General features: G+C 35.2%; 1 protein-coding gene across 7 annotated transcripts in view; it reads left to right on the forward strand.

The window, feature by feature from the left end:
* Positions 1-15,345, forward strand: part of LOC145694727 (uncharacterized) — a 137,369-nt gene extending 122,024 nt beyond the window's left edge. For 6 of the 7 annotated variants that reach the window (XM_081771285.1, XM_081771284.1, XM_081771289.1 and 3 more), the window contains one exon: positions 10,488-15,345. In XM_081771285.1, coding sequence (XP_081627411.1) covers positions 10,488-10,746 — 259 coding nt within the window. In that variant the 3' untranslated portion in view covers positions 10,747-15,345. The remainder of the gene's footprint in view (positions 1-10,487) is intronic. The other variant, XM_081771290.1, reaches the window with a different exon arrangement.
* Positions 15,346-16,939: the final 1,594 nt, after the last annotated feature.

Consider the following 16,939-nt stretch of genomic DNA (forward strand, 5'->3'; position numbering starts at 1 on the left):
TGCTATAGCACTCCTGTTCACTTCTGAAAGGTTCACCAAAGGCGAAAGAAGAATAAAGCATTCGGAAAACAGACTATTGTTCCATCAGTTAAACATAGCAGCTGTTCATTGATGGTGTGGGGGAGTGTAAATGCTAATGGAGTGGGAAATATCCATGTGGTTGATGGTATTATGAATGCGAGAGTGTATTTGGAGATCTTAAAATGAAACTTAAAGGATATCGCGCAAAAACTTCGCTTGGGTGATAAGTGGATGTTCCAACAAGATAACGACCCCAAGCACAGAACTTACGAGGTTCGCCAGTGGATCCTTTATATTACACCCCACTATCTGGAAACCCCGCCGCAATCACCAGATTTGAATCCACTGGAGAACTTATGGTTTGAACTAAAGAAAAATGTCCGTAAACATAACTTTACTAGCAGGAAACAGTTGATTGAGTATGTTCAACAGGAATGGGCAAAATTTGATTCCACCATTTGTTGTAAATACATCACTTCAATGCCAAAACGTCTTCAAGCAGTCATCGCAGCTAAAGGGTATTAGTCTGGAGGAAATCCATCGAAACTAAAAATTTCAGTATGTCTAATGTTTCTCGGTGGCTCTTACCTAATTTGAGGGTGCTGAGTCTGAATCTGCCGGGTGTACAAATGTACACCTTGAGCGTTTTGAGTAATTTAAGATAGCGGCCAAGATGGCGGCTATAAAATTGATAGGAATATTTTTGTATATTTTTATCAAGGTGGGTATCAAATTATATATTTTTGGGGTTGCAGATTCGAATAATAATGTCAAAAATGTTACGAAATTGATACAATTCGAGATATTCAATATGGCACCCAATATGGCGGACGAAAAGTTGACAAAAATATTTTTGGAGTATTGTATCGACATGGGTATCGAATTATATGTTTTTTTGGGTTGCAGATTTCAATAGTTACTCCAAAAATCTTATGAAATTGATAGAAATCAATATATTCGATATGAAATATTCAGATTCGCGACCCTCGAGCTAGGTACATACTTAGAACAATATCTGATACACTGAAATTTTGGATTGCGTGTTGATGCTTTCTCTGTCACCGCAACTCGCCTTGTTTGCGCTCCAGAACATTTTTTCCACATTTTGGGCTTCTTCTATATTTATTTACAAAACCATTCCTTTCCGTGTGCAAAAGAAAACACACAACACAAGCTTAAGTTTGAAGATTTTCTTATTTTTTTTCCTGGACGTTTTCTTAATCAAGAATTATGTTGCTGGCCACATTAATGCGAAATATGCACATTTACAATACAAAATGCCGATGTTTCTATGTTACTCCGCAACAAAATAATAAATATCACAGATCAGTCACTTGTCAGTCTTCGTCAGAAGAAGTATCCATGTTTTTGTCTTCTAAATTCCTAGTATTTTGACGTGTGAAAATATTCTGGCATCGTTTAGAGGGTTCAGAATTGCAGAAGTCAGTGCATCTATTACGATTTGCCACACAGCCACAATGTCCTTTACACATGTTTTCAGAAGAACAGCCGCAACTGACCATCGTCAAGATGTCTTTCGGTGCCATTACAGTACCCGGCGGTACAGTAACTGGTTCCAATGTTTTGTTCAGCTCATCACGATACCACCCAAAATGTGTCGGATCCATATCTGGTGGGTCTGGTTTATCTGATTGTTTCCAAATACAAGCCTGGAAATGAGCTCTTTTTACATTTTCAGAGAATGCCTCCATAGTTGGTGGCAAGCTCTTCAATTTCGGAATATGTACGGCAGTCTTCTTTGACAATCTCTTCAGCCAGACATCTCTTCTGACATCAGACATTGTAGGGCCAGTTATCCTACTACCATAGCAAGAAGCTATAAACTCAGTTGCCTCCTGAATCACATCTTCAAGTAGTGATGTCTTATTTCCAAGCTTTCGAAGCTCTTCCCACTTTGTAGTACTTTCATTGCTTTCTGCTTTCCAATGCCATAAAGGGTAGGAACTGTATCGCAGCCAGAAAGAGAATGAAGTGCTAGTAAGTTTGAAACAATATCACGGTGTTTGGACACAGACAATCCAATGTCAATAACTTCTCTCTGACTTTGAGTTGCCTCCATAAAAATGTTACAAGTAAGATTTGTGTGTGTGGTAGTGGTGCATCAGGAGGAGAAGAACATCCGAGCCATCACTAATTACATTTATTGTACAATTTCTGTCCAGCTGATTGGCTACCATCACTATTTGTGTGATAATTATAACATCAGTCTCTTCGTGTTTTTCATATCTGGACGTTCCTTGATACAATCAGCAGTTATTTCTGTTGTAACATCGTCAGGTCCAGTGATGAATAGGCTTTCGGTGGAATCTGATGGCAACCCTTCTGTCATTAGATACTTGCAGATCAGCTGTACTAGTTGTACCTTATTCTTCGTAACATTCAGCACAACGTGTTGGGAGGGCAAGGACGTGTTGAAAGACAATTTATGATACCTGCTACATGTTGATCCTGTTCTGACCCTTCTTATTCCTCCTTTGGTGCTGTACTCCTTGTATTTGTCAAATATCAGGTACACATTGCATTTGTTCAGTTTTTCAAGCACATATGACCAATACAATTTTATGAAGTGAAGAACAGTTCCGTTAGATGGCCAGTTGATCACCCACAAAACAGCACAACTATCAAGTATGATAGCATCTTCGTGCTTGTACGATCTCATAGACTTCTCTACCTGTAATATTTGTTTCAGTTTTGACTTACGTTTGCAGAACCAGGGAGTCCCATATTCATTAAACAAAGATGTGAGGATAGCGGCAAGCTCATATGAAATCATTCCTTTAGCATCAACATCTCTTGTAGATGTGAGACACATTGCAAGAGTACTGTGTCAATGACATCAATACTAGTGACGTCATCGCATAAAACATTACGAACCGTTGTTGAGATTGGATCGTGAAAACCAATCGGTAGTTTTTCTTTGTAAGAACACAACGCCTTCTCACCTATCTCAACAGCATTATCAACATTCACTTTCTGGGAACAAATTTTCCCTGTCACAATATTCACAATAGCTTTTGGGTGATCATCGGTCTTCAGAGGATCTATACAATGAGACAGCTTTTTCTTTAACTTAATTCGGTCTGCAGCATCTCCTTTTACTCGAGATGGAATTTCTTCCTTATGCTTAGTTATTTCCATATCTCGTCCAGCATCTCTCATGACATAAAGGTCATTTACTAAACGACTGCAGGTGAGAAGGCTGAAAGCCCATCGCTTCACTGCTGATGGATTTAGTGTAAGTCCGATTATTTCACCTGGTCCATGGCCATAACGCATAAATGTATTCTCAATGAACATGTCTGACCATATAGCATTCCAGATACCTGGTTTGTGACGCAGAACATGTTCGCCTTTCAAAAATCGTTCTAGTATTTCACTTGGAAGTCGCTCCATTGAGCGCAGATAAAGAAGAACCTATCTAGCGTAATTAACGTGACCAGCAGAAAAAAATATGGTAACATCAACCTTACAGCAACTAAATGTAACGGAAGATCACCTTCTCTCTATGCACGTACGTAAAGCATCATAATGAAAACAGGTTTAATGACAACATCCAACCAAAGTTTGCAGGTTCGGCTGCTCTTTGCTCTTTCTTCCAGTAATGCCGTCATATCATCATAGTTCTGAAGACGTGTACTAGAAATAAGTGGTCGAAGTAACTCTTCAACAAGCAGACGTAATGCTCTCACACTCTGAGGAAACATTTTACCTGACAACATTCTGCTGGTACCTCCAAAAACAGAGTCCATTATTTGTTGTAGGCCACTACCAGACAGATTTATGGAGTATAACCACTATTTTGGTGAAACTAAATGCATAACATTTTCTTTTAATTATCTCTTATTTTGTTTCTGATATTTTTTCCTAAATTCTATGAAAATGCTGTCATCTGTGAGCACAAAATTAAGATATTTACGATTTATTATTACTCATGTCAGAAGTATTTTTTTTTTAAAAATAGGTTTCAGAAATGACAATATAAACTTCTTTTGCAGCCGCCATATTGAGCTCCACATTGAATATCTCGATTTGTATCAATTTCATAACATTTTTGACATTATTATTGGAATCGGCAACCCAAAAAACATATACAGTGAAACCTGTCAACTTGGCCACCTCTCTAAGTTGGCCACCTGCTTATCTTGGCCTAGTTCGTCTTGAACCTGCATTTTCCCATAAGACATTCGTTACTTACTACTCTATAAGTTGGCCACCTGTCTATCTTGGAAGTTGGCCACACTGAAGCAATGTTTACCGTATGATGATAATGATAAATTTACCTGCGTATCTTGGCCACGAAAAATACAGTTTTGTTATTTTTCTTAACTCTTTCGAATTCCCACATGAGAGGCAGATGTTCTGTATTTGTGACTAGACAGAAAGAAGCATAGATTCGCACGATTTGTTCTTGGAGGTCAATGGCCAGAACACTACCCTCATAAAAGGGTGGTGAAGGAAGATGTGAATAAGAAAAAGTACGTACAGGAATTCAGGAAATGGTTGTACGTATTTGTTTACCCTGTCTGTTTTAGTAAAACCATTAGCTATATCGGCTCCTTTCATCAGTGGGAAGCTTTAGTAATTCCGGAAAATTCTCAAGGTTAAAGCTCAATTGAGGACCTTGCCGGACAAAGGGCACATAGAGTAAAAGTGTACTTTCGGGAATGAGCTCTCAAAGTTAAGAGTTGTAATTTATATTTAGTTATAATTAAAGAAACACCTGTGATGAATATTTTTTGGTGGGACATTTCATTCTTTATATGTTAGTGATATTACTATGGTGATTACTGAAAAGTACTTTTAGTAAAAAATAAAAGTTGTAAGACATGTTATGTGCCCTTTTTCCAGCAACCAGTTATCATGTTTGGAAACAAAACACAAGTTTTAAAAGAACAAACTTTATTACAAAATTACATACCTAAATCATAGAAAGGATGTTTTGTTAGGTCTAGTTAGGCCTCAGCGTTCTCTTCAAGCAAACTTTCCAGCCAGTTTTGGTCCTCAGCGGTCAAGTACTTCATCAGACTTCTAACATCAACCATTTTAGCTTGTGACACTTGAGGAAATAGCACTGTTGTTGGTTGAACTTGTGCTAATGTTGCTTTATTAACATTTTTCATGAACTTGAAAGGCGAGTAGGTAGGGATGAAATTGGGAGAACACAATACAGTTCCATCACATTTGTATTTGATCATTACATATTTCATGATAGTGAACTTCAGATGTTTTGAAGTCTTTTGAATGTTTAAAAAAAAAGGTTCAAGGCTCTCGTCCCAACTTTTGATCAGATTTCGATCCATTATTACAGTAAAGGGGCTGGGTTTCTGCCGAGCTTGAACCATAGCTTGAAGCCATGGTTTTGCAGTTCCAATGACCTCTTTCTTTTTTATATGAGACCGAACGAGCCCAAAGTTCCGATCACACTGTGTGAAAGAATGTCCCCTAACTGGAAACAACTGAATTAGTTCAACATTAAACACTTTGCTGAACCAAGAGCAAAACTTAATCATTGTAGCATTGCGGTTCTGTCCTCCCGCAGAGTCTGATAACAAAACAATAGTTTTTACTTGTGATGTTTCTACATATTTTTTAAGGCAATCATACAAAAATGAAGCCACACTGTTCGAGTTCTTACATGCTTGTGATTCCATGAAACAGTAAAAGTAAGACTCGTCATCATTAAAAACATGTACATTGAATGCATATAGCCATAAAAGCCTTTTATAGAATTGGCTGTTAACATTCAGCCTTGGCACCGCGTAGTTTTGTGCATAATCAAATTCACATACCAAAAAAGATGGATCATTTTTTGCTTTTTCAATGTACTCATTTCTTAAAGCTTGTCTTCTCTTATACTTCCTCTGATGAACCTGATACGGTACTTTGATTGGGTCATTAGGATTTCTTGCCAGTTTTTCTTTGCACTCTGTGCAATAATCACATACATCACTTTTAGGTGCTCTTATACCAAATTCATTACTAAACTTAGACTTAAAACACTTAAAATAGTGGGGGTAGCCCATTTTCAAGTTTTCATTAGTTTCAGCCCTATAAAACTCTTGAAACATAGTGTACAACGTTTTAATGTTGAGCTCTGGGTTGTCAAAGTATTTGAGAGAGGTTTTATTACCACTATAATGGCTTAGGCTGTGTGGAATTGATTCAAGGTGCGTCTTCATCAAATGCAAAACGTTCGGTTTCAATTTGTGGGGCCGGTTGGTGTGATGACCTCTCCGTTCTGTAAAGTCTTGTGAATTCAACATTTTTTGTTGGATTACCCTTATTCTTTTAGGACTAACTTGTAGTAGTTTCCTTAAGAAACCCTGACAAACTGATACATTCAAACCACCAACGTTTAGGCTATAGGTCCATGTATTGATTCGGGCCTTTTTGGGATGAATGGCGTGAGTTTTAAGTTCTGTTTTTGTTATACAATTAGAAATAAATGAGTCTTGGAGCTCTTTACCTTGATTATAAAAGAACGAAAATAATTCTTCCTGATGTTCTTTAGTAAAACGAATACAACACTTCTCACTACAACAATCAGGAACATAACCAAACTGTTTGCCACTTACAGTCTTCCCACATCTGTTTACATACATTTCACCTTTAAGTCGATTCACTTTAGCATTTTCACGTTTAAGATTTATATTGTTACTGTATGATTTACGTTTACGTTTAGCTTTTGACTGCTCCATTGCTTTAAATATCTGTTATTTAATAATAAACTTCCTTTATAAATGTAACCTCAAAACAACAGGCAAAATACGTAAACACCACTGTTGTCTGCTGCCGACTATTTCTTTGTTCTTTCCAGCTGCACAGATTCAAAAAAAGTTTTGCCACAGACTAACGAATAGAGATTTTTGTTTGAAACTTTCTGGGCACAATCACAACAACATGGCGGATCGTTTAAAACGATTGCCGGAAAAAGGGCACATAGACCTATGTTCCCTTTGTCCGGCAAGGCCCACAATTGTCATTTATTGGCACCTGACTGCATGTCAAAAGGTAGCAGAGGTTTTGAGATATGAATTCCCTCAAGATTTTCTCAAAACATCTACACTTCTAGCTCATTAACAAGATGTAGTTAACTACAATATTAGAATGTGCAAATCTGCCAAAAAGAATAAAGCAAATATGTCTAGAATAAACCACCATTCAGTAACAACTGAAAAGAAGTCATATAAATTGCATATGAATTTCTCAATTTATAACTTAGCTTTTCTTGTTTTCAATCTGAATAACTCAGTGTGCTATAATATCAATTTCAATAAACTGCGTACATACACTTCTATTTCATGATTGGTTGTGTTATTGTGTTTTCAATCCGAATAATCCAATGTACCAGACTAGTTTTCAGGAAGAGAAATATATGCATATATATTAAACATACTGTCAATGGGATCCGATCCTGGGGGGACCAAGGGGGCCCGGGCCCCCCAAAGCTCATGTGGCCCCTATTTTATTTCTGACTATACAATATTTGGTATAATTTGAGTGCAATTTGTCTTAAAATCTTCATATATATACCTTCTGCATCTGAATGGGCCCCCCCAAATTTACAGAGAAATCGGCGCTCTTGCATACTAGAGTAATTTTCTAGTACTGTATATTTTTATGATTACTCTATATACATTATTTATAAGTAGCTATCGTGTCACTCCTTATTAAAATTTTACAACCAAGTAATACTAGAAATCCTATTCTAAAAATACACAAATCACACTTATTTTTTCTAAGTTGGCCACCTGTCTAAGTTGGCCACTTTTCGATGGAACCGATGGTGGCCAACATAGACAGGTTTCACTGTAATTTCATACCCATCTTGATAAAATATACAAAAAGATTCCTATCACTTTTACAGCCGCCATCTTGAATTACTCAAAATGCTCAAGGTGTACATTTGTACACCCGGCAGATTCAGATTCAGCACCCTGAAATGAGGTAAAAACCGCTGAAAAACATTTGACATACTGAAATTTTTGGTTTGGTCCAAAAGTAGGGTTTTTCCTCCAGACTATATCAGACAAAGTACTGAGAGGTTCTCTTGTTTTCATGTCATAGCTTTTTATTGTCCATTTTTCGTTGTGTCCAAATACATTCTTTGTTGTACTGTCAACAGTTATCTTTCGTTCGATATGATTGTGTATAATTTTCAGATTTGTTAATATGTATACATGCAAATAAAAGACCGTATTTGCCCCTTGTTTCCAAAATACAATACAATATATTACCTTGTTATGTACGCTGCAAAGTAGCAGCTCTTTTGGTTTTGTGCGAGGTGTCCAAATACTTTTGTTTTACCCACTGTATATTGCGCTCTTCCTTACTGACATGCAGCATCACGGTATTGTCTTGTAATGTTCAGTTGAATAACATTCAGGTAGGATAATAAGGAAACTTACTTTTGTGAGCAAAAGCATGGAGAATATGGCATGAACATCCTTTGAGGCCCGATTTCTTGGGCTTCGGGCCCCGGGCCAGATTTACGACACCGGTGTGCTCAGGGGAGGAAGAACCCACGTCCAAAAACTAAATGCTTCATTGGTGAATAGAAGGGACTCGACCCATGCTTTCTGGGCCCGATGTCTGGTGACATCAGGCCAGGCCGATAGCCAGCCCAAAAATGTAGGGGGGCCCGGCTGAAGTTAGGGGGTCGATCCAACCTTATTATAGTTCATCACTGTATTATAATTCATTTGCAAGCCTACCATGAAAATTTTAGAGGGTGGGTCAGAAAAAATTTAGGGGGGCCCGACCCCCTAAACCTCCCTGGATACGGGCCTGCATCAGGCCCCGGGCTCGATTTGTGACATCACCGCTTTGCTCAGGGAACCACAACCTTTCCATTCCAATCTCTCACGTCCAAGAACCACACATTTCATTGGCAGATAAAAGGGACCCTATCTCGAAACTTCGGGGCCCAGTTTCTGGGGCTTCGGGCCCGTTTTCTGACATCACCACTGTGCTCAGAGGACCATTATTTGTCGCCACCACTCGCGTCCAACAACTCCATGTCTAACACGGTTTCCTTACCGTAGAAGAATCCGTTCTATCCTCTTTTTATCCTATCAATTGCACATCACATTCTTAATACATAAATTATGGACGAAATTACATTTTCGAGATGATAACTCACATGCATTTTTGATCCTTTTTAAATTGTCTTATTGATTTTTCAACACGTTAGGTAGAGGCCTCCCTTCGCTAGCACTACGGGCCCGTTAGTTACGCCACTGGTTACTATGAATGAGAACGGAGCTTTGAATTAGTTATAACTAATCGAGCAATATCTTAAGTGATTTTACAGAGGGCAGGGCCCACCCGAAAATTTCCGGGAGGCCCAGTCCGCCTCGATATATATATATATCTTAAACACTTAATATTTACCGTAATTTATTAGGTGTACTGAATTCATACTAAAAGGCCGTTTTTTTTTTACATTTCCATGGCGTCGAATATGCATTGGATCTAACAAACTGTTAAATTGTTAGGACGGGAAAATTAGAAAATATGGTAGAAGGTGTTTTTCTACGGATATTTCATAAATATGAAAATCTTGTATTAAAACAGAACTAGGGAAATGCTAATCCTTTAATACAGGTTAATTCTTGAGTGTAAAAAACTAAACACCAAAAACGATACTACTCCTTTCTGCACTTAAGGGTTGCGGTGGCTCAGTGGTAGAGTTCACCTCTGGTTGCATGGAGTCCTTGGTTCGATCCCAGCCAAGTGAACTTTGTGGTTGACAAACTATGAATGGGTTTTCTCGGGGTTTTCCCGTTTCGTCCCACTTTCTTCCACCATTTCCTTCATTTCTCATCACCACCGTCTTCTCCTTTAGTCTAGCTAGCATAATCGTGGGACGTAAAACTTAGAGATTTCATTTCATTTTGTTCCCCCTTTCTGCACTTCCTTAACACATTGATCGCCAGTTTTTTTAAATTTAATTTAATTTAATTTAATTTTACTGTCAGCGCCAAGTTGACGTGTATCAAATGATATACGAAGCGTAGGCGGAATACCTACTTAAAGGAAAGTATTCAGCTGACACCAGAATTACTGCTACAGTATGATTTTCCGGCGCCCTGATTACAGGTAAGATGTGATAAATATACCAGCCTTTGTATCAGATCATACACACGTGGCGATACAAAGAACGTTCGTTGTGTATCAGAAAGAATACACGAAGCGTAGGCGGGACACGCCGTGTGTATCACCAAGGCGATCAATGTGTTAAGCTTAAATTTTGATGAGAGTAAGTGGACCGAATGCATATTCAACACAATTGAGAGTTGTCTCTCTTGAACAACTTCTAATGTTTTATTGTTTTTGTTGAGGCTCTGAATTGTGTGTTTTTTCTAATTCTGTGCACATATTTTTTCTTTTTTAAATAAGCTTATGTACTAAAGTATTACCGTGCAATTTATTTTTCTGTCTAGGATGGAGTACGGTGCCCACCGAAATTGTAAGGGAGGTCATCATGAAGATAAGAATTCCTCTATGAATAGTCATCACCTAACACCAGCCCTTCCGGTTCTTCGTAACACAAATTTTTGTTTTGGGCGCAGGAATTACAACTGTAATGGCATGAGAAATAATAACCATTATCACAGAGATAGAGAAAACCGCAACAAAGAAGACAGTGAGAGAAAGTATCGAAATCACGGACGAGATAAAGATAATAATAGTAAACAATAAGGTACTTAGGGAACCAAATAAATTACTATTGAGTGACTGAAAAATGAAATAAAATGAAAATTTTAAAAAATGGAAGTATGTAGTGTGCATTTTTGTAGTCACTTTTTAGAGTATGCTGAGAAATTTTTGTGCACAGTTTGAATCCTGGGTATATACTTTTTATAACTCTTAACGATAATGTAATGTGCATTCAGTGAATTTAACTAACCAGATCTAGTCAACATGAATTTAGTTGGGTTCATGTGGTTGAAGTAAGTTCAAAGAATCCAGATTATTTAATATTTCTTATTTTCCTTCTGTCTTAATTCAGAAGTTTTATACAATTCTATTTTAAATAATTAATCCTATCAACTTTCATACTTTAATGTTTTCCTATGTTTTTGAAAGTTAATGTGTTTACAGATGAACCTACGTTTTCTGATTAATAGTTGAACGACTTAGACACGAAAGGATGTTCTACTTTACTTATATGGACACATTTTGCGTAATGATTATTATTGTTGTTTCGGTTTTAGCTTAACTATATACCTACACTTAATTCCAATTATTGTGATCGTGGCAGGTTAGCGGGTAAAGAAGTAGAAGAAATTTAAATACTAGGTAAATATTGAAATAAATTAAGCTGAAAAATGTTCTTAATAGGAAGAAATATCACATATGAGACAATATTACAGTAATGATATTGAGTTGAAAAAGCATGTATCTTCATACCTGTTACAGAATTTCCGCACGAATATAATACTGGTTGATTGGTGGTTGACTTGGACTTTAAGGCATATAAAACAGGGACCTACCGCTTCAAATTCTGCAATAAGCGCTAAACTTAAGTTTTAAAGTCAATTACCCTAATGCCCTTCATGGTCTTTCGACGGGGAGAGACTGTGATAGTTTACTTAAAAATTCGCTAAAAATGTCATAACAAAAGAACTAAATCCATGAACAAGAAAATCTTCTATATCCTTACTAATATTATAAAGTGTTACCAGCGTGCGAACTTTGATCAGATTTGCTCAGTGTATTTTTGTTGTTATTTACTGAAAAATTACGAGTGTTTTCACTAATTGAATGTTCACTAAAACTGTCAAACAAATAGTTAAAAAAAGAAAATGAATGTTTGGATACGGTAATGGGTTCGTTTACGTTTCCCATCATGAGGGCTGAGCATCTTAAAAATGGCCTTCGAAATGGTTCTTTCCTTTTTTAATTTTTACGTACAAAGTAAAATTAACTTTTATTCCCAGTGATGGGCTTCTTTAAAAAAACAGAAACTATGCTGTGAAATGAAAGAAATGGCTCTATTAGCGTTAATTACATTTTTATTATGCTACCTTTTGAAAAGGTAATGACCTTGAAACATAGGAAACCATTAAAAGAAAAGTTGAAAGTGAAGTATTTAAAACATATTTATTTATATATAATTATTTATATTACTTTTAAGTACTTCTTGTTTATAGTTGCTAAAATAAATGCTGTTGAAAGGTAGTTTTCAAATTAATACCAGTAATTGGCATTTAACTAGCCTAAAATGATATTTGATCCAGAACTATTCCTGTTAAGCTAAAATGTTAGAGACAGAAGTTGCTTGGGTACTCATGCGTATAGGTACTGCGTATTCATTCATCAGTTACTCCAAACTCAGATTTGGCATGATGTTGCAAATAGAGCGTTATTTTCTTCTTTAAAGAATAAAAGATCCGTGATATTAAGGTCTATTTGGAGTAATTTGGTTCTTTGTTATTTCCTATCTTATATGATAGTATAGAAAGATTAGCTTTTTTGTTGAATCTCATTAACTTCATTTCATGTAGTGTACCTGTATATTTGCTTGATAATGTAAAATATAAGTATATACATATATTTTAATGTCTCTATTTTAGTTTAGGCATCTAGAAAGATGGGATAATATATGTATTTATTCATATGTTTTAAATATGTTTAGTATACTAATGATCTCAGTTTGTGTGCATTTAGTTATATGGAAAGTAACTGCAAAAATGTAGATGTACAGATAAATAAATATATAGATATTATCTCAAATTATCAGTTAGATGTTCAGATATATATTTATACAATATATGCTAATACAAAAGGGATTGGTTTCTGAAATGCAGAAATCGTTAGAGTATTATTGCATTTTATTAATGGTTATGTTAGATATATATTCAATATAATATCATTTAACATCACATACTTATTTTGAAGTTCGTATCAGAATCTTGTTGGCTGGCAGTACGATATATACATATATATACATATATATTTTTAGCAAAGCCAGTGTGAGCGCTATGGTTGTTATTGAATAGAAAATTCTATGTTTGTAAACAATGTAGTATTAAATCATCTTAAACTCGTACATCATCCTAAACAGAGCAGGGGAATTCATTATTAAGTCTATATAGTGCAAATTCAACCTTTTGTCATTTTATGGATAAATAATGCGAGGAGCTTGTTTAGGTGATTAAAAGTGTAGATGAGCGAATGTAACGTACAGGATAGTGTATTTTAACCATTAAAATATAAGACTAATTTTTCCAATTTTTGCCTATTTGAAGGTAACTATTATATTCTTTCTTAATATAATAGTTTGAAAACTAATTGAATTAATGACTTTTCCCTTAATATAGCAGTTTCTTCCCAAAGTTGTATATTTCATGGGATTTTCGACAGGGCCGAACCTTCTTAAGAACTTGGAACTTCGAATGTGATTCTGAATTAGTTACGTCGGTTATAGTCTAAATATCAGAAAGAATTAAATTAATCCAGTAAAAAGATTTTTTAAAAAATAAACAAAAACAATACCTTAATAAATAATAAATGTATTAATATAAACAAGTAAATGTAAATTAATTTGTATTTCAGATATTCAATTATTGGAGCTTTTAACATGACTTAGTCACTCAGACCGTATATAATGAAGAAAGTATTACCAGCATTTATAACATGTACCTTTCCATATACACATTCCAATTCTGTCTTGAAATGAGTGTGATCATGAGGATATTATGAGTAATTTAAGCTACGTTATACTCTTATAATAATATCATGTTTGTATGTAATGAAGAATATTTCAAGGAACTGGAATAATTACTAAAAAGTAATTAAAAGCGATCTTGCTTGTTTTCCTGTAAACTGGTGAAGTTTCTCTCTCCCCTAATGCCTGTTACTACAATATTTCTTTCTTCCCAGATAAACCTTAATAATTTTAATGTTATAATAGTTGTCGAACTGCAGCAGTTAACATGTTTGGTGCTTTTTCTTTTTTAATGTAGCTATCGGGAAATATGTAATAAGAAAAAAATAAGATTTCTTTAACAATAAAACAAAAACATCATTAAATTATAGTGTGAAACTCGGTTTTAGCTATTTTTATGAGGGTTGAAATAAAATACGGTACCTATTGTGAACGCTTGCTTGCTACGTTCCTAAATGATGTCAGCAGTAGAAGTGTAAGTGACAGAACTCAAGAATTATTCGTTTAAAATAACCTTTACAAACTACAATAAACTTCTACGTATTTTTGTATAGACTGTTAGGAAAAACAATATCGGAATGGATAAGTAATTTGTCCTAAATATTTCATATCTTTGTCCAGTTAAGAGAGAATAGCATGCAAATGTTCCAGTTACTTTAGTCTTCTCTTGTTACCCGTCTTAAAAAATAAAAGAAGTAATTTACTAAAAGTTGAATCCAGAAAGGATATTCAGGAACCGACACAGAGGAAAATAAACCCCCACTTCCTCATAGAAAAAACAGAGAGAATTACAAATTATACTCAAGTTTTCTCACAGAAATTACCTTAACGTTGTCACTTTTCAAGATTCCTATCAAATTTTTGGTTAGTTAATAAATAAAAATAATCTTATAAATAGCTTTTATGATGATATCGTTAAAGTATAAAATAACTTTTGATAACGACATCGTTAAAATATTACGTGCAAATTAATGTTAAATACTTGTAATACCTTACGTATGAACTTCACTTTTTTTCTTTCTTTCTTTGTTTCTTAAGTCGCGCCAGAACGTTAGGAATATGATGGTAGTCATTTTATGCTTTATTTTTATCTTTCTACTACTTATTGTTCGTATGATATTCATATGTGCAGCTATTTTGTGTTTAATATATTTTATATATATTTTTAAATGTTATATTTGCTTTATGGAATTCGTTTTTTAAAAATTTTTTCCGGGTTTCTCTGTAGTAGAAATTTAACCACTAAAATGTGTGATTTTAGCTTTTATATCTTTTTTCTCATTGCTGTTGGAGATATTTTTGGTTATATCATTTATCATTGTAATATTCCATGAAAAACGTGAACAGTTACAGCTGTATAAGTTTCCTTCTGCTTATGAGCAGAGTATTAAAAGTTGAAACTAATAGAAGACGTGAAAAGTAGACATTGTAAGCTTATGAATGTGCAGTGATCATCCAAAGAGTGTTCCTTAATTGAAAAATATATGTAAAGAGAATTGAAAATGGAAATCTTGTATTTGCGTTACTTTGTGTTGTTTTCTTCTTAATCCATAGCTGTTGTCTATTGATATGCCAAAGAGAATTTGAAATAAAAAGCAGTTACATAAATAAAGAAACAAGTCTTTGTATCCTGTGTAGTTCTTCCGCTGAAAACATTTCCAGTTCACTACTTCTTGTATGAAAAACGTTTGACTTGTATGAAAAAAAAAAACGGTTGTGGTGAGTATGGATTTATTCGCAGCAACAGAAGAAAGCTATATTGATACGTTGATGTTACAGTGCATTCGAAGTATAAACATAAGAACAAACTCAGCTACCGAAGAGACGTATGCACCTCAGTTAAAATGATGACAAGGATTTAGTTCACATTGTGTTGATAAAAGTTTGAGATGAGTCGTTGGAAGTTTGTTTGCTGAAAAGATCGAATATATTTCGGGTGCGATTATTAGCAAGATGTACTAGTTTTTGAGAGTCGTTCATAGTCTTTGTACTAAACATTTTGGATAATAGTTGGAAATCTGATAACCGCATGTGTATATTCATTGTGCGATATATACAACCGAGAAGAAAATTGTAACGTAAGAATCGATAAACATTTATTTATCAATATATAAAGCATTAACAAGATTGACAGTTAAGAATTTCAGTTATTCATAGATCGTTCCCAGACAAAAGCAGCGGATGAGAAAATAACAATACTTTAAAAAAAAAAAAAGTATTATAATCTCTATTGTAGTAGTTCCAAGATAGTATGAATTAACGGGTATCTCTACAGTCTATAATGGCCTCGCAGTCTTATTATGGAAAGTGAGTTAAAATTAAATTCGATAAAATGGATATACGAATGTTGTAGCTTAGGAAGTCCTGCTAAAGCTCTAATAGGCACGAAGCTCAAACTTTCCTTCCTTATTACTTTCGAAAGGACAGAAGGAAGTATGGTGATAATGAAGAAAAATATAGAATTCGAGATTTCAATGGATTTACCCGTTTCATGATCCATAGATACCGGAGAAGCTATTTTTAGACATCTGTCCATATATCACAATATTGCGAGCGGTGACTATATTCAATGAGAAAAAGTGGAAAGGCTATTACTCACCGCAAAAAATACGTAGCAGAATTTTCTTCTACATGCAACAGGTAGCGCTTTCAGAAGATGCAACTTCCTTCATCAGCCTGTGGTAGACTTCAAAAAGGAAGGGGCTGTGGTGGCTCAGTGGTAGAGCGTTCACCTCTGGTGCTTGGAGTCCCGGGTTCGATCCCAGCCCCCGCCAAGTGAACTTTGTGGTGGACAAACACCGTGTGCGTGGGTTTTCTCGGGGTTCTCCCGTTTCCTCCTACTTTCTTCATTCCATCATTTCATTCATTACTCGTCATCTCCGTCTCCTTTAGCCTAACCGGCATAATCGTGGGACGTAAAACTCAAAAGATTTAATTTCATTTTCACTTCAAAAAGGATAAAAAAAACGAAGGATGATTAAAAAATGATTAAAAGGTTAGGATATGTAAAAAAACAAATCTTCTGTCAAACATTAAAAAATACGAGAATAGAAACTGAATTTGAAGAGACCATTTTTCGACAGGACGATGGATTGGCTATTGCTAATATCATTTCTCCAATACTTTCTAATTTGGTACTGGATATGGTTGAAACAAATGTCCTTCCTAAATTTCCTTGTATTAGATATTTTCGATATGCTGATGATACTTTGATTTTATACA

This window comes from Thermobia domestica, chromosome 9 (assembly GCF_964235325.1).
Source record: "Thermobia domestica chromosome 9, izTheDome1.hap1.1, whole genome shotgun sequence".
Lineage (NCBI taxonomy): Eukaryota > Metazoa > Arthropoda > Insecta > Zygentoma > Lepismatidae > Thermobia > Thermobia domestica.